Source organism: Alternaria arbusti, assembly GCF_024043155.1.
Source record: "Alternaria arbusti strain BMP 1465 chromosome Unknown scaffold_6, whole genome shotgun sequence".
Lineage (NCBI taxonomy): Eukaryota > Fungi > Ascomycota > Dothideomycetes > Pleosporales > Pleosporaceae > Alternaria > Alternaria arbusti.
Window position 1 is genome coordinate 1148793 of NW_026249946.1, and position 21950 is coordinate 1170742.

Consider the following 21950-nt stretch of genomic DNA (forward strand, 5'->3'; position numbering starts at 1 on the left):
TCGAAAAGTTTCAGTTCCCTTTCACCCTCATCCCCATACATGTCGTACAGCCTCTCCGAGCACCGCGGACTCAACGTGCGATCCCCCGTCCCATGAAGAAGCAATACCGGTCGTGGCGCAAGAGACCGTATACCCTCCGTTTCTGCGGTCTGACTAGCAACCGTTGCGCACCCCACGACTCTCTCATCTAGCCCACCAATAGTAAAGACGGGTGCGCCGCCGAATGACCAGCCTACTAACACGAACTTCTCGATTTGATACGAGTCTTGTAGTTCCTTCATAGCGGCTAGCACATCTCTAACACAGTACTTGTTGCGCGCAGGATATCTGTAGTCCAATCGTAACGCAGGTACGGGCTGCTTTAACGAAGCCAGTTTATCGGCTAGGGAAAGGTATATAGATGATGGACCCACGACGCCGCCACCCGCGCCCGAAAGGAGAATGGCTGCTGTTCTGCTAGACGGCGTGGCGGATGTTGTAGGTGGTAAATGTAAGAAGCCTGGTACGGAGCCATCGGGTCCGTCTTCAACGGGTATGGAGAGGGGTTTAACGATGCATGATTTTTGGGCGAGAGGTGGGTGCGAGAGGCCTAGGTAGTCGTCGAGACGTGCTGGTCGTGAGGGTGTGGATGCGCGAGATGTGGCTAATAGTAAGGTGGCGGGAGGGGACATTGTGCGTGTTAAAGTGTCGATGTGGGCGAGGAAACGTTTCATGAGGGATAGAGTAGGGGGCATTAATATTATGAACAGAATTACCTTGCTACATAGCTGCAATGTAGTGTTCGCCACTTGCCATCTCTTGCCGCATGCTTAGTTAGACATGATGTCACTTCAGAACTACACCAATCAAGTGATACTGGGTTGCGAGACTGTAAATATCAACGGCTTCTTCGATTGTTCTGCTCCGAGGACGATTTGTCTGAAAGCTGCGTTGCTCCAACGAGGAAGGGGAGTATTGTAAGGGTACGGACTAGGCCCAAGTGCGCTAGCTGATTGGGCCTTCGCTCTGTTCCTGTGACAGAGAGGAGGCACAACATCATGACGCATGCGAAGACAACAGAATGAACGCGCACGGAAGGCTCTTGGAAAGAGAGGAAATCTTACTAAGGACTACGATTATCTCCTATGCTGTAGTACTAGCGGAGCATTGCTCGTCGACCAAATGGCCAACCTCCATCAAACGCCATGTCATGCTGAGCTTTGAGCTCTCTTACCCTAAACGCCGCTTACTTGCTGGATATATAATCCATTGAACGCCGACCTGGCCATATGACTCATGAAAACTGACCCGGGCGCCGAAGTCCTGACGGGTTGCGCCCCTGTACCCACGTTGGTGTTGAAACACCTTCATTTCATCGTCACCTTTCCGTGGTCTCTAAGACCAGGGCCTCGGTCCCCGATTCCAAATCATCCACACGACCCGCTCCAATTTCCTCACTGCCCGCTCTACTTCTTGACGGATGCTGTGCAAGAACGGGCGAATCTGCACTGTCTGAGAAGTTGCCAACGCTACTCTCGCGTACCCGTTGTGCTACGCTAGCTGCGATTTTCTCATCCAGCATGGTCACCAACCGTTCGGAATATTGGTCCAGTAATTTGACCATGACCGTCTCCTCAAAAGCTTTGGATTTTATCCTTTCCCCAATTGCCCTCGCGGTAGCCGCAAGCTCCCTCTCGACCTCTTTCGCTATCTCTGGGCTAATAGTATCACTAGTGTTTGCAAGACGTTTCCTGTAGGCTCGCAAGGTCCTGCATAAACTCTCGGTCGACGCTCCGATCTTGCTAGAGTCGCTGACAGGTGCTTTCGCGCGACTTCTGGCGTCCATGGAGGCGCGACGTTTGCCGAGTTGCGGGTTTTTAGGGCTAGGTGGCGATGGGGAGCGGTTCTTGTTCTTGCGTATTGTACCCCCGCCATTCCATGCTGTTATTCGGCCTTCGCGTGAACTTGTAGGCATAGGAGATGGATCAAGTTTCGGCGTTGGAGCCAAGGAGAATTTTGATACTTTTTTACGCAGCTTTGGTGACTTGCTCCCAGTGTTCGGAGGAGTCTCTTCCACGGGGGAGCGTTGAAAACGTGCTAATTCGGATTGTGAGAATACGCGTCGTAGAGGTGGCTTGTTGGATAGCAGATCCTGGTTGGAAGGCGTATTTGGGGCGAGCAAATCCATCGACTTTGATATGTCTTGACGATTGGGAGCCTGTAAAGCCAAAGCCCATGCAAATATAGTCCCGTCTACTGCTACTGTGACCAGTGACTTCTCGCCCAACTCTTCACTCACTTGCCCAGGTGTTTCCACAAGCGCGATGTCAGAGACACCTTCAGTATGGCCCCAGTCACGAGCAACCAAAGAGCCGCTTTCATCGTAAACGCGTATCGACTTATCGGTGCTCGACACACCAGCTATTAGTGGAGCGCCCCAATTACGTGGTATGTGGACTAGAGAAGATAGAACAACGGCATCCCCACCATCAGTGTCGCATGCACGGAAGTTGCTGAGACTTTGACCTGTTCGAATGTCGAATTTGTGGACCTGACGGTCGATGGTTGACACAAGCAAGACATCATCCTGATCAACGTCCCAGGCTGACGACACTGGGGTTGCCTTCAACATGATAGCGCGTGACATGACAAAAGCGCGGGTCGTTCCACGAGCCTCCTCGAGAGACAACAGTTCGCGAACGACGAGGCTTCGATCGCTGGAAGACGAGACTAGACGAGCGCCATTTCGTGAGAAGGAAACCCCGTTAACTGCTCCCACATGCTCGTCCAAGGTTTGCAGTAGATCCCAGGTCTGCTCTAATCGGGTGAACACTTGAACGGTGCGATCTCGACTGGCGGATGCGACAAAAGTGATATTCGGCTCTTCGTGTATGGCGATGCTAGTGATTTCACTGGCGTGAGCCTTGAACTCTAATGTGCAGGTTTTGGTGTTGCAATTGATGAACCGCAGAACGCCATACTTGTCTCCTGCGACGAGGAAAGCGCCATCGGCAGAGACACGAACTGTCCGTAGCTCGTTCGGAACGGCCTCGGGATCGTCCAGCTGCTCAAGCTGTACTTGAAGCGAACCTTTACAGGATCCTTGACTCCAGAAGATGACAGTCCCATCAGCTGCCCATGTGTAGTATGAAGCCTCGAAAACGTTTGGTTGTATGAGACCAGCGTGTACTCCTAACACAGCATGCCCGTGCGCAGGCAATGTGTGGACGACGTTGCCGACGACGCCTTCGTCGTCTTCGGAGCACAGTTGCGACAGTCGAATTGCTCGGTGTGCATCGACAGTGATAAGGTAGTCTTTGAGACAAGCAATCACACCGATCTGACTGCTGTCCGTGACCGAGATGGATGGAGACTCTATGCGCGGTGGAGGCGAGGGCGGGGGAGTCAGTCTTCCGATCATCTCCTTTATGTTGAAGGTTTTGAGCGCGCCTTGGCTACCGGCGATGTGAAGTCGTCCCTTGACGTCGACTGCTAGAGAACTGACAGGAAAGCCGGCATCGACTAGTCTCGAGAAGCGATGGTCAGATTCGGTATCGTCGATGAGACATATGTCTCCCTTGTCAGAAGCCACGATGGCCTTGTTCCGGGCTATAGCGACGACGCTTGTGAATGTGGACTCCTTCAAATTCTCCAGGATACAGTTTCTCCCTGGTAATGTCTTATGGGTCGAACCTGAGAGGAACGAAACATCGCTCTGGCGCGCCTTGCTAATGCGCATTGTGGCGTTGAGGTCATCGATCTTCCAGACCTTGACATGGCGGACACCGACAGTGACGAGCTTGTTTCCCATCCATGCCATCCGATTGATGTGGCTGACGCACTTGTTGCTAGCATGCAGCGTGGCAGCTCCGGTGCGGGAGTTGATGTGCCAGATGTATAAAAAGCCATCGTTGGCTGAGCCCAAGCTAGCCAGGAAGCGCGAGTCGGGGCTGAAGGCTACGCAGTTGACGCCGAAGGTGTGATCCGAGAGAGACGTGAGGGGTGTGTCCGAGGGGGCGTCTGATGAGGCAGAGAAGATGAGTACACGCGGTTTGTAGCCCGTCTGGAATAAGTTAGGATGATGCAGCATGAAGTCGACAAATGTCTCACCTCTCCGACGGCGAAGAATTTCCCGTCAGGACTGAAGCTGACACAGGTTGCCGCCTTGATCTTCTCTTTCATGTTCCAAGCTCTGTTGCTCGGCGAGTCTGCCCAGTCGGGCGCACTGGGCGACGGGAGTGGTGAGCCCCCGAAGCCGGCGTCGCGCAACGAGACGGCGGTGCGGTTGCGACTCTCATTCTGGGTCGGGGTGGATGGCCCGCCATAGATGGAAGCCGAGGGATTGATGGGGTTGGTGGTCGGGCGTGCGCGGTAGAAGCGCTGGGTGACACGGCCTTGGTCGTCTATGCACGCAATGACAGCGGCAGCACCCGCCGTGTAGCCAAAGGTGCTCGCCGACGGCAGGCTGTCAAAGGCATTGGCCGAATTGGTCGTGGTGCCGATGACCTGGCGCAAGGCAAGGCTGGCTTCGGCGCGTCCAGCCTTGACGGGCGAGCGCGGGGTCGTCTTGAAGAATGGGGAGGGAGAGGGATTGAGCTTGATGCCGGACCCGATGGCTGGGCTCATCATCCGGGGATTGGAGGGCGTAAGCGACATCGCGGCCTCCAGGTCAGTGGTGGAGGAGGTTTGCGATGGCTAGCAGACATCTCAGAAAGACGTCATGGCACTAGGCGCGCCTGCTTGCTGGGGGAGGGCGAGGTGAGGTGAATATCGCGTGGTTGGTAGGGATTCTCTGCTGCGACTGCGGAACGGGGATCCGGCCGCTATCAAAAAAGGGACGTGAGCGCGCAATTGAGCGGGGTGAGTGCGGTCTAGAGTGGTGACGGTGAAGGGGCAAAGAAGCTGCAGCTTGGGCGGTCGTGCATCAGACGGCGACGCGCATCTGAGGGTGAATTGGCTCGACGGGGCCTTTGTTTGGGCGGTCACGACACGCAAGGAAGCGACGATCTACGGCGCGAGGAACAGGCGGAGTGCAGCTCGCTAAACCCTATCACCATGCATCATCACAATCTCGTCCAGCCACACCAATTTCCCCAGGCACTCCCGTCGACTTCGCGACTTGCACAATCTGATGACATCGTGAGAAGCTCCGATATGCAGGGCTCATCGACGCAGGTGTCCGGCTGTTGTGCGACCCAGTCATGCATCTCCCAGGTAGCCCTGGCACGTCGGGCCAGTACCTGCACCGAGTGCTGCGACGTGGCAGAGTATACGTGTGTACACGCCGTGCAATAACAACTTCGCATAGCAACGAGCGAGGTTGAGAATATCCACATGCTCTAGTGTCCACCGCGGGCGGCGCAGTGGAGTATCGCGTTGGAAAGGAACAAGTGCAGCATTCGAAAAGTGGGGCGCACACATGTACAAGTCTCATCGGTGTACCACAAGACAATCTCAATTACGCTATCATGGCAAGAGCAGGACGGAACACTAAGTAGGAGCTTCGCGCGCCATTCAACTACATTAACATCCTTCAGAAATACGCCGACACACCAGCAATTTATTCCCCCAAGCCCGACCCGTACTCAACTTCGAGACTAACGCACCAGCTTCCACCCGTTCTTCTTCGCATCCAACCATCGAACGCTCAAGAGACAGAACAGCGAGATCGTCAACAAGGATCCGGTATAAACAATCACCCTGACAAAGTCTCTGCCTTGCAAGTCTACATCGGCGACTCTCGACACCAACGCGCCTGCTATCGGTGCGCTGATGACAAAACCGACTCCGCGTATACTGGTCATCATACCACTTTTGGGGTAGTACATCTCGGAGCCAAACAGCATCTTCTGTGCCGAGTTGATAACGACGTTGAAGACGCCGTTGCTCAGCCCGTGGCAGACGCTCATACAGATGTAGAGTCCCACGTTGCTCCCCATTGCAGCAGATAGCCAGAATGCCCACGTTGTGATGGCGTACACAGCAGTGGCAACAATGAGCATGTTCAGATGTCCAATCTTGTCTGACAGCCAGCCGGTGCATAGCCTACCTGGGATCCCTACTCCTGTGTTGATGGCCAAAAGGTATGACCCGTGGATGATGCCTGTTCCTATGGACTGAGCAAACTCAGGCCCGAACACCATGGGTATTGCCATCGTCAACGGATGTACCAGGTTTGCGACTGCGAGTGAAGCGAAAAGCGGATCCTTGAAGACATTCCAACCGACTATATCGGTACACCGCCTTTCGAACTTCCGCGGTGGGAGAGCGAGCGCACTAGAAATGGACAGGACTGCGAAGCTGAACATGGAGAGAATTCCCAATGTCCATCGGATACCGAGCGTCTCGAGTAACTTTGTCAGTGCGAAGACCCATACCGTGCTCCCTAGAGCCGCGCATGCAAACATGCTACCTTGTGCGAGGCCGCTCCGCTGTGGGAAGTACTCTGGTAATATGGGCCCAAGAAGATAGATGTGAATGCCGGTTCCAAGGCCGACCAGGAGTCCCTGACACGCAACAAGTGTTGCCAACTGCGTCCTAGTAAGTGACTGATGCGAGAGCAGTTGGGAAGCTTTACTCACCTTGTGGCTGGCTACTGCAGTTGCGAATCCGATCACAACAAACGCCGTGCCTAATCCGCACAAAGATCTAACGCGACCTCCTAATTGGGGAAGATGCGGGTAGTAGAACACTCCAAAGGCGGCGAAGAGCCCTCCATTCCCTAACGACCCTATCGCCGAGATCAACGGGCGTTTGGATAGCTCGGTCTGAAGGAGGACGCCTTCCGTGACAGCCGCTTCTCGTCCGTAGTGTGCTTGGAACACCCCAAAGGCCTGGTTGAGGCCAACTAACGTAAATGCCATCAGACAGGTCGAGCCCAGGATGCGGCATTGTTGTGTCCGTGTTATACGGTCACCAAAATTTTCGGCATCTGGATGGGTGGATATGCTGGATATGCTGGATTGTCTGGAGCGCGACTTCTCGCGGAGCGAAGGCTGGGCGCTGTCGACTGATGTCGAAGTAAGCTCACATCTACACAAAGAATCAAAGGTGCAAAACTTACCAGCTTGTTCAGCATCGGAGACGTTCATCTTTTCTATAGCGACAAAAGGTATCTGTGTATCAAGAGTACACAGGAGTGCGAATACCGTCCTACTATTTAAGAGCTATACGTGAGAAGTCTGTTTCCCATTCTCCTTGCCGTCGCGGAAGTTATGTAGGCAACACCATGCGCGAACTATGGTCCCGCTCATTGTTGAATTTTCGAGTCGCTACCGATCCGTGGTACCATCCAGTGTCATATCATATGAGGCACTCGCCCCATCCCGGGCATCTTTAGGCCATCCAACACATGCCAGTTGCAAACTGCGTTGGCACGCTCAGGTTTTGAGACCTCCGGTTGGTGAGATGCAGCGGAGTCAGGTCCCATTCAAAAACATCCAAGTGCATGGACAGACTATAGGTTCCGCATTAGACGGGCACGCAGTCCTGACCCACTTGCTCCATCACCATATCCAAGTTGTATGAACTGTTGAACAGTGTGGCAAAGCCGTTTCAGAATGCTGCATATAATCGAAGTTGGAGTCATTGTACTCTTCTAGGCCTGATGTCGACATGGAAGGCACTGAGTGGTCTACCAAACTTTGTGGTCAATAAGAAGCTTCCATTTTCGCGCACATATTCCTAGCTTGGCCAGAAGCTGGCCGCTCCCATGGTAGTTTGTATGGGACGACGCAGCATGCTGCCTCGTTTGCACATGCGAACTCGCTCATCTCGATGTCTCTTGATGCGCGCATGCCCGCTGCATCGCCTACGTCATAGCTTGCCCATCTATTTGTGTTGACATGCATTACCTTTGCATTAAGGACATTTTCGATCACTAACAAGGATCAACGGAGTAGAATTAGCATCGCAGTCGCAGCCAGATATATCGCGATGTGTTGTGGTAGAAGATGGACATAGGGCGGGAATAGCCGGCGCGTCTTGGGTGGACCCTTGCTTGGGGAATATCAAAGAAAGTTGACGATGGTTATCGCCATCAGACGCAGCGCCGCGCATTGCCTCCACCCCTCTGCAGCCTACGCCAACTCCTGTAGGCTCCCTTCCTCCCCACTTCTGGGAGCGCCTTCGACGTCCGTATGTACGTGATTCGGTCCGCACTGCGAGTGTCTACGAAACGACCTCCAGCGCGCTTTATTCGCGGCCGCCGCTACCCTTCGATACCACGATTACGAGCATTCCACACCACCCGCACCCTCGCCCAAGCCGCGAACCCACCGCCCGCGCCCAATAGCACACCCGCCGACCAAGATGACGTCAACAAGGCGGACCGAGAGAAGTCGGCAGCAGCAGCAGTGGAGGAGCCCGCCGACAGTGTGGTAGCATCAGAAGACCCAGAGGTTCTGGCACAGAAGCTGCAGCGATCGCGGGAAACCTCACGCAGGTACTCGGCTGCCTTGCGACGCCAGCAGCGGGGGAAGAAGACGCAAGGGCTGCCGCCTGTCCACATACCAGACTGGTTTCTGAAGAAGAGGGTACTACGCCGTCAACAATATCTCGGAGACCCACAAGTAGCCAATGCGCCCACGGTTCTCTCTGTCCAAGTCGCTCATGCTGAATCCGGAGAGCATGCCGCGTGCACCATACCGGCTCCACGCGACTCGGACGCTACCCAGATCCTGTCGCGACTAGTGCGTGGCCTGTGGAACAGGCGCCTGGACGACCACGAGAAGCTCAAGGTGGAGAAGTATTTGGAAGAGCAGATGGCACCGATCGATCAGGCGGAAACACACCAGTCACAAATCCGGAATGACGAAGCAGTCGCTAGCACCGAAGCAGGGCGCCCGGACGAAGTACCCATATCCACAATCACCGAAGACACTGCTTTCATGGACGCTTGGTCTAAGCTGAGCAAGATCCAGAACGACAAAGACATGGATCCGCGCCAGAAGATCGAGGCCATGAAGAAACAGAGTGCCAAATTGGGCATGGTTGCGAGGAAACGGGAAATCGCAAAGACTCGGCAGGCGGGCAACTCCAGACGCCTATCGTCCTTGGTCGTTGCTGAGATTCGAGCTACTATGGCTGCGTCTCTTTCCTCCTTACACCCAGCTGGCGACTCGTTCCCTGTTACAAAGACAAACCTTAGCCTTCACTCACCCATGGCTGAGCACGAGCCATTGATAGATGAATGCGTAACATCTACTGCTCTCGAAATGGGCGCTGACGTTGTTGTCCTAAAAGCTCAAGACCTTGCTCATCTTGCTGGAGATTACCTTGGCGAAGGAGCAGAGCCATCACCACGTTCGATACGCTCGCTGGGCTACGAAGCATACCGCATGAACACAGATCTCGGCGATCTCATGAGGGACATAGAAGAATCTATTGCTCAGGACGACTCCGAGTGGAATCAGTCTTCGTCGACGGATCAGCCTGACCCCAATTCAATGCGCCCTCGTGCTATACCTCTCTCCATAATATCTCTAAAAGGCTCTCTTTCACCTGCCTTGCGGGCTATGACGCAAAGCTTGAAGGGCATGGGCCTCTCATCAGGCGAATTCGGAACGTCTGATGCGACAGTCGATGAGTCTGGGCGCAGTCAGAACCCTGGGGACGTACAGCTTGAGGATCTGAAGTTAGCCGCTCTCTTAGACGCACTGATTGATGCGGGTGATCTGAAGCAAAGCCGTGGTTTTGTCGAAAATACACAACCTTCCAGCTCGTCTGAAGAGTCTCAAACATCGTCAAAAGCTCCTGCCTTTTTCGACTACTCTCTGAAGCAAGAAGGTGCCGAGCTTGAACTCAACTCTGCCTTGCCGTCTCCTGCAAAGGCAGACATCAGCATGACTGTTAAAGTTGGATCAGCTGCGAGAACGCTCAACGCCCCGACAAAGTCTAAAGTTATCTACATCCCGGACTTCAAACAACTAAATGCTACACACTATGGTGGCCGCATCGTTCAGAAGCTGGAAGAGCTTGTTCGCAAGCGCCGTAGTGCTGGAGAAAGCGTCATGATTGTGGGAAGCACTTGTTCACGCGACCTTACGCCTGAACTATCCGCCAGGTAAGGAGTACCCGCAACGTAAAAATGGCCAAGCTAACACACACCAGCGGAGTTCGTGCTCTCCAAAGCGAAGGCGAAAGCGGCTTCTTCAGGACCATTGTCGTCGCATCAGAGTCTGGCAGCAGTAGTACACCAAACTTCGACGAAGCTCTCGCATCGTTGGGTAGCAACTCTGCGTCGTCGATTGACCTTTCAACAGCAGAAAAAGATAAATTCCGACGCATCAATCTATGGCATATCCAAGACATGCTTCGCTCATTAGATCCAGCGGCGGCTGCGAATATCTCGAATTTGGAGCAAAGTCCTTTCCGCTTCGCCGAATGGGCGCCTATCTTCCATTCATCACAGTTCAGCCGTGTGTTGAGTTACGATGAGGTACACAGGGTGGCATTGACAGCTCTCGGCCTGCTTATCACACGCCCAGCAAGCGAGGCAGTAACCTCTGAAGACGCACCGGCGCAAGTAAGCTGGGCACATGTTGCGCTTGCTATGGGCCTGCTAAAGTCGAGTGACACAACTAAATACACCTCTTTCGAGAAGGCTGCGGCATCGATCCCGAAACGCTCCAAAAACGCTTTTGGTAACCAGGAAGGAGGGTTTGAGGCAGACCTGGGCCGGAAACGTCCAGACGAGAAGAGCATGCAGCGTCAACGAAATTTGCAACGCATAGCATCTACAGCCAACAAGCACGAAAAGCGGCTCATGCCCGGTATCGCAGACCCGGATCAGATCAAAACGACCTTTGACCAAGTACATGTGCCCACCGAGACGGTAGATTCGATACGAACCATTACCTCATTATCACTACTACGTCCTGAGGCGTTTAGCTATGGTATTCTAGCGACGGAGAAGATATCTGGCGCCTTATTATACGGACCTCCAGGCACAGGAAAAACGCTTCTAGCCAAGGCCGTAGCGAAGGAGAGTGGCAGTACGGTACTCGAAGTTTCCGGCAGCCAAATCATGGACAAATATGTGGGCGAGGGCGAGAAGAATGTGGCAGCCATATTCTCCCTCGCACGGAAGTTATCACCATGCATCGTCTTCCTCGACGAAGCAGATGCTGTCTTTGCATCCCGAGACGCAATGCGCGAACGCACGTCGCATCGCGACATACTCAACCAATTCTTGAAAGAGTGGGACGGCCTCAATGACCTTTCCGTGTTTGTCATGGTAGCTACAAACCGACCTTTCGATTTGGACGACGCTGTCATTCGCCGATTACCCAGACGATTGTTGGTAGATTTACCTACGCAGGCCGACCGGAAAGAGATCTTACGCATACATCTCAAGGGCGAACAACTTGATGACTCTGTCGATCTAGCAGACATCGCCAAGCGAACGCCATTCTACAGCGGAAGTGATCTCAAGAACATTGCCGTCTCTGCCGCCCTCGCATGCGTCAAGGAAGAGAACGAACAAGCCGCCATTGCTGCTGCAAAGGCCAGTACAGAGTCTGAGCCTGAGCCCGCACCTACCTCTGACCCGGAATCTCCATCGGAATCTACGACCGCAGCCACATCCACAGCCTCTGAATCCTCCCAACAACAACCTTCCTCGCTATCAACACCACCAAAAGCCCTACACCTCGTCCGCGGCCAAAACTACACATTCCCCGAGAAACGCATCCTACACTCGCGCCATTTCGACAAAGCGCTGCAGGAAATCAGCGCCAGTATCAGCGAAGACATGAGCAGTCTGAGCGCGATCAAGAAGTTCGACGAGCAGTACGGTGATCGGAAGGGGAACAAGCGGAGAAAGGACTTTGGGTTTGGGATGATTGCTGAGAGGAATGAGAGTGCGGCGAGGGTGAGGATATAGACGAAGAGGGAAGTAGGTAGGAGATGGCTGTTTGTTAGGGAAGTGGATGAGCGGGTGGAGAAGAATGGTGCATGTATATGCTGTACGAGTAGACGCTAGTCATGAAGATGAAGAATGAGTATATATTATCCTACTATTCACTGCCTTACTTCAGCATCTCCTCAATCGTCTCTTCCAACGGCTTCGGCGTCCTCCCCGCCTCCTTGAGCAACCCTTCCAGCGTCCCATCATCAATCTCGCACTCGCCATCTTTGAGTGCATCATATGTGCTGCTCCACCACTCCACACTCGGCCTCTCCATGCCCTTCTCACTCACATAGTAATCTTCGTACTCCTTCCTACTCACAACCTTGAGCTTGACCTCCTCGCCCCGTACCTTACTCACAATGCGCGCAATATCACTCAGCGAATGAGATTTCTTCTGCGACAGATAAAACGTCTTCCCAGCCCATTGCTCGCGCGGCGCAGCAAGTACCTTTGCCGTGCAAAACGCCATATCGGGTATACTCGTCCAGCTCACCTTGCCATTCCCGGCGACAAGAACATCTTTCCTCGTCTCCTCTTTGAGCCCGAAGTAGTATCCGAAATATAACGGCCAGCTCTCGTTGTACAGTCCCTCCCTAATCACCGTGTACGTGCACTTCCCTTCCTTCGCTAGGTCGGACAGATACGCTTCTGTCCTGATGTGCGCGCGCATGACCCCGGCTTTAGAAGGGTTCGCGAAGCCGAGCGAGGTGTAGTATATGTGCTGCACGCCTGCTTGCAAGGCAGCATCGATGGCGGCGCGGTGGTGGGCTTCGCGGCCGTGCCAGAGGGGCGCGTTATTGTAGTCCATTTCGATTCGGGGCGTGGAGACGAGGAAGAGGGATGTGCATCCTTTGTATGCGCTGGCGAGAGAGGAGGGGTCATCAAAGTTGGCCTGGCGCAGGGTGATGGATTGGGCGCGGAGGGAGGAGAAGCGCTCGGAGGAAGGGTCGCTGGAGGTCTGCGAGAGTTGTTAGTTATGAGGATTGGGAATTGGGGATAACATATAGGAAGAGAGAGAGAGAGACGTACGCATACTACAAGCTCCTTGTGGTCGATGAGCTTGTTGTCGAGGATGGCATTGAGCACGGCGCCGCCGAGCTTGCCTGTCGCGCTGGTGAGTGCTAGCATCTTGAATGTCGAACACGTGTGTGACCTATCAAACTTCTGGTTCCGTAAAGAAAATGGTCGTCTTTCTTTCACGCGTCGTGATTAAAAATGTCACGTCGATGACTTCATCGCTAATCAGGGTTCACGGCAGTTGCGGTGGGGCAGATCGGTAGATGATCCTGTAGTCGACAATGTCGCGAAAACCATCCTGCTTTCGCGTCTTCGCCAGTTAGCAAAACTGTAGAAACGAGAAGATTAATATTGTGGTACGCGATGGACCGGTATGTCGCGAAAGCTCCTCGTGCCTTCCGAGGTCCTTTCCCTGCGCCTAGCGCGCTCGATGATGCCCCGCTCCCGTTACGAAGAAAGGAACATCTATATGCATTCAACCCTTTGATCCGTACTTATGCAAAAGCCGTATCGATTTAAGCCATAAGATCAAGGCATATGCTATCAACATTGATGGTCATGAAAACGCTGTCTTCGGCTGATTCCTGCTCCTGCGGGACCTTGTGACAAAATCCGACGGAATCAGATGATAATGATTCTCTGCATGTTGAAATGAGCATAATGGTGCGCCCGAGCCTCCCGCACTTCATCTGTATGAAGGGGATCGAGGAAAACCCCTACTCGACGGTACACGCTTTCCGACACTTGTGTAAGTATCAACCCGAAATAACAAGCCTTCCACCTTGCACCCTCTTTTACAAGGCTCAATAAGACGAGCAAAACCGGAACACCAGGCAGATCGTCGGTGTTCCAAAGGTCAAGTACCCAATCTTCCATCATACTAGGGTCTTCTTCGAAATCCGCATAACACTCGACACGGTGACAGTTGATAGGGTCTCCAAATCGCGGCTTCCGGAACGAATGAGACTTCCACGTTGTCCACATAACGGGTGCCTCCATCGTCAAAGATGCTGAACGTATCTCACCAAAGGTCGTGTTAGCTGGTTCCTGGTTGACTGATACGTCAATGACAATGGCTAGAGCATCTCTTTCTAATTCGTCATTTAGGGGATAGATTCCTTTGCTGAGTTGGGGGTCTCTATCGATAGCAGCCCAGGACCACGAAGGCGCACGGTATTCTTTCGGTCGCAGAAGCTGCTCATGCCTGTCGACTCTCCAACAAAGATCGTCGATCAACGATTCTTTCCAGAGACCTGCAATGTAGGTATGACCTCTCTGTTGCTTGTACAAGTCGGCTAGAGCTGATAGCGCTCTAAGCTTGTCGGAAGGGAGACTAAGCTTACGAGTCACGTAGTCGTCTACGATCCCATGCCATGTTGGCAAGAGTCGTTCTTGATTCGACAAAGGCCTATAAAGAAGGCCTTCTTGTTTCTCCGCATTCGACCATCCTAACGATGAGCCATACCCTTGACACTGCTTGTTGGTGTAGCAATACAAAACGACTTGCTGGTGTCTGAAATCGATAACTCTTGGTGATAGACGTCGCTCTTGATAGGTCCAGGCGCGAGAGTTGATGGGTTCGAGTTTGCGTTTGCATTTGGCACGATCGTTGATAAATACAATCTCGCCAACGCGCGAACCATCATCAGTGACGTATGGTAGTGAGATGGGCATTAGCGTATGAGAGTAGCACCGTCCCTGTAAGAATCCTTCCGTGACGCTTGCCGATGTCGATGCTGAGATCGTGACCCACGCTCTTCGGTAGATCTGGGGCATAGATGCCAACTCTTGCAAAAGATCACCATTGTCGTCTTGTATGATACACAGCGCATCTACCCAAAGGTAACTCAGACCGAGAGCTGTACAGACCGTGATGGCGTCTTGGAGTGTTTGTGGAAGTCTCTCTACTCTGATTCCTGCTCTCATTTCGGCAATTGAAGCAGCAGTGGTTTTGAGGGGCTGATCCCCGCCCCAGACATAGCTCAAAGCTGCCCAATTGACCAAATGAGTCTTCAATGTTTCAACCAAACAAATTCTCGCCTTGCCTGTAGCAGATTCGATCTGCAATAGTCTTGTCGGCATGAAGTCAACATGCTCCTGCCGGCAAAGAGTATGAGAAAAGTGACATTCTCTGAGCCATCGAGACATTTGTGTCAGACTTGCGTTGGAAGCTACATCTGCATTGTAACTTCCTCTAATCACTGAACCCACTTCGCTGGCAGCTTCTCCTATTTGGGGTTAAACAGAAGTCTATCCGCATTCTGCTTTGGCTCACCTGTTACCCCTCTTGCTATCATCCTATTGCGACTTGAATCTCTACTTCCGAGCTGATTGTGATACCAGAACTTCAGTGCAAGAGAATTCGGAGAAAGAAAGTCCGTTCGTGACAGGCTAATCGAAAATTGTCCTTGAGCAACGTGCCCAAGCTCAATCAGTTTACTCATATTCCAGAGCGAGGGATCTTTGCATCCGGGGCATCCAGAGCAGTGACGGTTATGTTCGGGCCATAATGCAGCAGCGAAGCACATCATGAGCTCACAATTGTCTCCCACAGCCCGTCGAACCTCGGTTATGGTGTGCGGAAGGTAGATGCGACATGACGGCTGCGTGACATGCTCCCGGCGGAGTACGACACGCTGGCAGTGTTTGCAGCTATGAACCGGAAGTGGGTGATGAGGCTCTGGCTCTGTCACGGCAGTGTTCAAGAACGCTTGATACGACTCCGGGTCCATCATGGGCAGACAAGACAGGTCAGGCGTGAAGAGCGGATGTGGAAGCAATGTTAGAAGTGATCGAGGGTGTGCTCACACTCTTATGTAAAGTTGCAGCCTGCCATCGCGGGCGGCTGTGCGTCTTCAGCCTCGTTCGCGTTAAAGAATCAGCGCGATTGGGTTTTGTGCACCAGTACAACGGCAAGCGAATGTCTGCAAGAATAATTCGAAGCCATCCACATCTTCAAGTGGTATCGCATGCAGGACGCAACCAGAAAGTTAAGACGAGAGCAAAGAAGGAAGAAGATACATCCCAAGACTGATAAGAGATGTGGGCCATGAAGCGGGGTTGGCGAGAGAGTGGTGTGGCGGGTCGCACGAAGGCTGGAAGGCGCAGTGCAGGACAACAAGCGCTTAGATCCACCGGCTGCCCGAGGCAAAAGCAAAAAGGCTCTACTCCAGTCGCGCAAACCATGAATATACTGACACGCGGTAGACGATACGCAAAAGACAAAATATGCACACAAAGAGGGATATATTCTTTCTTTCTTTCCACCACATCTACACCAACACCATCTCCTACCACCCTGTCCATCCCAATCCCTAATGCAAAAAACGGCAGGCTTCCCACCACCCTACCACTAAGAATCACACAAACGAAACAAAAGTATGAATAAACGCCGCTAACGATGCAAGAATTCGCCCAAATCCCTTCAGCTTCCAATGCCGGGGGTGTAAATGACCGTGATATAGTCCTTTCAAACAAAAATAAGACAGAAAACGAATAGCTTACGCATACCGCACACTACTCCTATGCACCGGTGGCGGCATGGGCACATTCCCATTCGGCGCATGCGGATTTGGTTGCCACGGCGCCGCTGCACCATTTGATGGTGGCGGTCCCTGCGGAGGAGGATAACCGTTGTTATATTGGCCCATGGGGGGAGGGCCCATAGGTCCGCTTCGATTTCTCCTTGAGCTACCGCTGGATTGATAAGGCATGGGCGGGGGAGCCTGAGCGTATTTCTTGAGTTTGGACCGACGGCGGTAGGAGCGCAGGCAGCAGCAGAAGATGCAGAGGAGGAGGGCGCCGCCGATTCCGGCTGCGAGGCCGATGACGAGGGGGAGGTGGCGTTGGATCCAGGTGGTGATTTCTTTGCCGACGGAGCCGCCTTCGCAGACACCCTGTGATGTGTTAGTGTTTTGACTGAGGTAGGAGAGTAGTCGAGGAGAACTTACGTTACTGCATTGACCTCCACCGGTACAACTTGTTCCGTCAAGGAAGTTTTGCTGGATTCCATAGCATCTAGCTCCGAATTCTGGGCTTGCGCAGCTGATCATGCAGTTGCTGTTGTCGCAGGCATACGTGTCATTGCCCTTTGTGTAGCTACCCATGATGGTCTTGCACTGCATGTCTCTGCTCGTGCACTGTCCGGAAGCGCAGCTAAGGCCATCGCCACAGTCTGAGCCATCCTGCTTGGTCTTGTCCTCGGGGCAGTATGGCGAACTTCCAGTGCACGTCTCTTGTGGATCGCAATCGCCAACGGAAGCGCGGCAGACGGTGGTGGCAGGAGCGAAACCGCAGTCGCGGCAGCAGTCTTCGTTGGAATCGTCGCACACGGCGTTATTGATGAACTGGCAAGTGTCGGGGTTACAACATTTGTTGCCCTCACAGCCTGAGGCGCCACCGCAGTCGCACTGCTCGCCGTCTTCAACGATACCGTTGCCGCAGTTTGGACCAGTAAGAAGAGCGACATCGCGGTTGTTGGTAAGACACTGAGACTTGACACTGTTACGTCCGAGCGCAGAGCAGATGTTTCCAATAGAGCAAGCAGAAAAGCGGGAAATACCGTCGGAGGTTGAAGGGTTCATGATGAAGCCGCCTCCGGCGTCGCATTTGCCTTGGCTGAGGGGGCAGCATTGTTGTGCGCTGACCAGGTCGCTGTTTGCGCAGGATTGTGACGTGCAGTCGTGCACAGCACCGTAGGTGTGTCCCGTCTCGTGAGCAATGACCTGCCACTCGGATTGAGTTTTGATAACAACGTTGGCACCAGCGACTTGCTCGCCAGCGTTTCCGCTGTTGTCCTGAGAGCCTGTAGTGCAGGCTTGTCCAAGCCAAGCCAGTCCAACGGCGGATCCGGTGTTACAGGTAGATAGCAATGTCCAGTGTGAATATTGATCGTTTTGCTGACCCCTCCATGTGGAAAACTGGTTCAGACGGTCTTGGATAGTGATGCTGCCGCTGCAGTCTTGGTTCCATGGTGTCGCCTGCTGTTGCTGTGTTGGGCATTCAGGTTCCGTGATGAGCAGATTGGCCAAGCCGAGGGAGATGTTGAAGGTACTCTCAAACAGCTCAGAAGCCGAGTTCATGGCGTCAATGATGTTGGTTTGTGTCGCGTTCTTGTCACCGTTGAAGGAGCGGACGTAGGTGCAGTCGGCGGCCACACCGACGAGGGCGACCTTGCGCGTGCCGGGGCATCCGGCCGTACTGCCAATGGTGGAAGAAAGGTCGACACCTGCACCGTTGCCTCCGGGCTGGTAGTCGTCCTGTCGCTTGAACATGGCACCTATGAGTGACGGGGACGTGGCGGGTGAGACGTCGCGGGCGCGCATGCTAGCAAAGACCGGGTGGTCTGTCTGCGTGTTGAAGAGCAGCTCATCTGACGGGCATTTGACGCTGTCTGCCCGCTTCCTCAGTTCCATGCGCTCCTCGTCGTTGTCGGCAGAGTTCTTCATGTCGGAATCGCGGTAAACAACCATGTATTCCTTGTCGCGCAGGTCTACATCTGGGTCGTCGGCTTTCCGCACCGACTTGTAGTTCGTCGCCGTCTTGACATGGTGGTGGTCGTGGTCTACGGTGAAGGTGCCCTCGAATAGCGGTTCCAGCCCGTCCTTGCGTATCCCTATGCGGGCCCAGCCGACCTCGTCCCAGCGGTTCCCCCTCTTCAACCATGCTGTGCCCTTGTAGACTTTGTGTCGCAACCGCTCAATCGGCTCTTCCCGCGCTATTGACCCGTCGGCGTTGAGATGTGTGATGCGGCCGCCGTCGACGAAGAGGTCGTGGTTGGGCTCGAGGCGCAGGCGGATGCGCTTGCCGGAGACATCGAAAGCGAGGTCGAACGACGAGACGGCGGTCACGCGATGTGTTTGTGTGAGGATGTCGGCATTCTTAGCGAGCGCAATGCTCTGCAATGGTGGGCGGGCGTGTGAGGAGGCGGCTGTTATGGTGGCGAGGCCGATGGTGATGGCGGCCCGGAGACTCCCAAAGATGCGCATCGTGTGGCGGTGCTCCTCCGCTCAGGAGAAGATGGGGAGCGTGGTAAAAAGCGAAAGCTACGACAACGCAACGAGAGACATGGGTAGGCAAAGTACGTGTATACAGAAGAAACGCTAGTAGAGGCGAAAGGCTATACGCTGGGTGAACGATGGCGAGCGATAATGGAGAGTCGTAATCGTCTACAGGGGGGCTGTGCAGAAGGGCCAGCCACCGTCTTGGCGGCCGGCAAGCGGACAGCGAAGGGGTCTGGGCGCGACACGAATGAAACTATCCACCCTGGCTGCACCTCTGCGCAATAGACTGCTCAGCTTCGTATCTGTATACGCCGTTGCGCCGCTATTCGCGCGTTTGTTGTCGTGTTGCTCCACGCAGGAACACCCGGATGCACAAAAATTACACTCAACGTGAACCTAGCAGCTGCATATTCGTACTATATCCGTACTAAACATAGAGGCGCGCACGGCGGCCGCCCAAACAAACACAGCATGGTCATGCCTCAGCGCGCATACTGCCTGCGTCTCACTATAGGACTGCCATTGCTCGGCGCTTGTTCCCTCCACACTAGCAGAGCTTCGTATGCTTCCCTCCCATAGCAACCAAGCCCACCCGAGCCAAGTCGAGCCGTTTATTTCTTCTTAGACTGGTGCACAATATCGATGATCTTGTCGACTACCGACGGATCCGAAAGCTGTCGGAGGCGTTAGTAAACATCATCCCACCAAGTACGCGTCATCGCCGTCAACAAGAGAAGAATATTGGCAAAACTCAGACTTACTGTTGTGATGTCGCCCAACTGGTCCTCTTCTCCCGCCAAGATCTTGCGCATGATACGGCGCATGATCTTGCCGGATCGCGTCTTTGGCAGATCTGGCACCACAAAAATGGCCTTCGGTGCCGCAAACGGTCCAATCGACTTGCGCACTTGCATCACCAAGTCCTTCTTCACCTGGTCACTTGACTCTGTGCCGTCTTTCAGCGCTACAAAAGCGTTGACAGCTTGGCCCGTCAGTTCGTCATTGATACCCACCACGGCGGCCTCAGCCACTTGGTCTGCGCAACCGTCAGCAACTTGCATATCGGACTTTCGGACATAACGTACGGTGCTCAATAAGCGCGGCTTCGATCTCAGCGGTAGACAGCCTGTGACCCGAGACGTTGACAACATCATCAACGCGTCCGCGGATCCAGTAATAGCCCTCGTGGTCACGTCCGGCACCATCTCCAGTGAACTGCAGATATTATTAGAATTTGCATCTAAGTAATCAGCTTGCCCAAACTCACGTAGTAGCCCTTGTATACGTTCAGGTATGTGTCCATGTATCGCTTGTGTGCTCCCCAAACTGTGCGGGCCATGCTGGGCCACGGCTGTTTGAAGGCCAGTACACCCTCGACATCGTTGCCGTGAATCTCCTCGCCAGACACGGGGTCGATGATCGCAGGCTCGATACCGAAGAATGGCAAAGATGCGGATCCGGGCTTCGTGGGTGTGATGCCTCCCATAGGTGAGATGACGTGGGAGCCAGTCTCAGTTTGCCAGTAAGTCTGTCTCAGTCAACAATAATGTCTATGAATGTACTCAGCCGCAACTCACATCAACAACGTGTGCTTCCTCCTTTCCGACAATCTCAAAGTACCACTTCCACACTTCGGCGGCAATTGGCTCACCAACAGATCCGAGAATCCTGAGGTTCTTCATCTTGTGCTTGACGTGCTCGTCACCCGCACGCTTGAGCAGCCGCAGCGCAGTGGGGGCGACGTAGAACTGGCTGACGTTGTACTTGTCGACAATGTCCCAGTAGCGCGAGAAGTTGGGGTAGGCGGGTGTGCCTTCGAAGACGACGGTAGCTACACCAAGCAGTAGAGGGGCGTACACGACGTAGGTGTGACCTGTGATCCAACCCACATCACCACCGCAGAAGAAGACGTCGTTGTCGTGGATGTCGAAGACGTACTTTCCGGTTGCTGCTGCGCCAAGGAGGTAGCCTGCGGTTGTGTGCATGACACCCTTAGGCTTGCCGGTGGACCCTGAGGTGTAGAGCAAGAAAAGAGGGTCTTCCGAGTTCATCGACTCTGGCGCAATGTAGTTGGGGTACTTCTCCACCTCCTCGTGCCACCACCAGTCGCGACCCTTGGTCCAGGGAACCTCGGCGCCGGTGCGCTTGTAGACCAGGCAGTGGCTGATGCCGGGACATTGCTTGAGAGCATCGTCGACGATCTTCTTTGTGCTGATGGTCTTGCCGCCACGCTTGCCCTCGTCGGTGGTGATGACGACCTTGCACTCTGCGTCGATGATACGGTCGCGTAGCGAATCAGACGAGAAGCCCGCGAAGACAACGGAGTGGACGGCACCGATACGTGTGCAGGCCAAGAAGGAGATGACGGCCTCTGGAATCATAGGCAGGTACAGGGCAACGGTGTCGCCCTTCCTCACACCCATCTCCTTCAGTGTGTAGGCCAGCTTCGAGACCTGGCGGAGGAGTTCTCCATATGTGATGATGCGGCCATCGCCCGCGTCGTCGGCCTCGTAGATGATGGCAGGCTTGTTGGGGTCCTTGAAGGCATGACGGTCGACACAGTTGTAGCTGGCATTCAGTCTGCCCTCCGCGAACCACGCGACATCGCCGTGTTCGAAGCTACCCGAGGACACAGTCTGGAAATCGCGCTCCCACGTGAGCAGTTCGCGCGCGAGTCGGCCCCAAAAAGCTTTCGGGTCTGTGATGGACTCCTTGTACAGCTTCTGGTACTCTTCGAGGTTCTCAAGATGCGGTTTCGAGTGCGGGTGCTTGCTGTGCGCGCGTTAGCTGCGTGCTCTCGTCTGGATGCGATCGCGATCTGGTTGTCGGCCAAACGCTCGGCGGCGCGGGGTCACCCCGCCCACCCGCGAGCTCTGGAGCTTGGATGACGCCGCAGCTGTCATTGTCTTGGTGCATGATGTAATGACCAAACAAACAGAGAGACTCACTCGTAAAACGCCTTGGGAACGTGGAATGTGTCCACCTGGTGGGCTTCGGCCACGACGGGCGGCTTGACGTCTCCTTCAGACATGTCTGGGCTG

The 21950-nt window shown here is 54.0% G+C and overlaps 6 protein-coding genes across 6 annotated transcripts; 1 reads left to right on the top strand and 5 right to left on the bottom strand.

Moving 5' to 3' along the window:
• Positions 1 to 1357: 1357 nt before the first annotated feature.
• On the bottom strand, positions 1358 to 4635 carry J4E86_005603 (uncharacterized protein; the record flags this gene model as incomplete). Its single annotated transcript, XM_051446136.1, has 2 exons — positions 1358 to 4042; positions 4090 to 4635. 2 exons carry the CDS (start codon positions 4633 to 4635, stop codon positions 1358 to 1360), a joined length of 3231 nt encoding a protein of 1076 aa, XP_051302903.1.
• Positions 4636 to 5576: 941 nt separating this feature from the next.
• On the bottom strand, positions 5577 to 6287 carry J4E86_005604 (uncharacterized protein; the record flags this gene model as incomplete). The annotated part of the gene is made up of 2 exons (XM_051446137.1): positions 5577 to 6028; positions 6257 to 6287. 2 exons carry the CDS (start codon positions 6285 to 6287, stop codon positions 5577 to 5579), a joined length of 483 nt encoding a protein of 160 aa, XP_051302904.1.
• A 1830-nt stretch (positions 6288 to 8117) lies between these two features.
• Positions 8118 to 11863, top strand: J4E86_005605 (uncharacterized protein; the record flags this gene model as incomplete). The annotated part of the gene is made up of 2 exons (XM_051446138.1): positions 8118 to 10042; positions 10090 to 11863. The coding sequence occupies 2 exons, from the start codon at positions 8118 to 8120 to the stop codon at positions 11861 to 11863; spliced, it is 3699 nt and encodes a 1232-aa protein (XP_051302905.1).
• A 145-nt stretch (positions 11864 to 12008) lies between these two features.
• J4E86_005606 (uncharacterized protein) lies at positions 12009 to 13018 on the bottom strand (the record flags this gene model as incomplete). The annotated part of the gene is made up of 2 exons (XM_051446139.1): positions 12009 to 12848; positions 12920 to 13018. The coding sequence occupies 2 exons, from the start codon at positions 13016 to 13018 to the stop codon at positions 12009 to 12011; spliced, it is 939 nt and encodes a 312-aa protein (XP_051302906.1).
• Positions 13019 to 16407: 3389 nt separating this feature from the next.
• On the bottom strand, positions 16408 to 18894 carry J4E86_005607 (uncharacterized protein; the record flags this gene model as incomplete). Its single annotated transcript, XM_051446140.1, has 2 exons — positions 16408 to 16803; positions 16858 to 18894. The coding sequence occupies 2 exons, from the start codon at positions 18892 to 18894 to the stop codon at positions 16408 to 16410; spliced, it is 2433 nt and encodes an 810-aa protein (XP_051302907.1).
• A 626-nt stretch (positions 18895 to 19520) lies between these two features.
• Positions 19521 to 21940, bottom strand: J4E86_005608 (uncharacterized protein; the record flags this gene model as incomplete). The annotated part of the gene is made up of 6 exons (XM_051446141.1): positions 19521 to 19583; positions 19671 to 19945; positions 19995 to 20124; positions 20177 to 20437; positions 20487 to 21681; positions 21858 to 21940. The coding sequence occupies 6 exons, from the start codon at positions 21938 to 21940 to the stop codon at positions 19521 to 19523; spliced, it is 2007 nt and encodes a 668-aa protein (XP_051302908.1).
• Between the last annotated feature and the right edge of the window lie 10 nt (positions 21941 to 21950).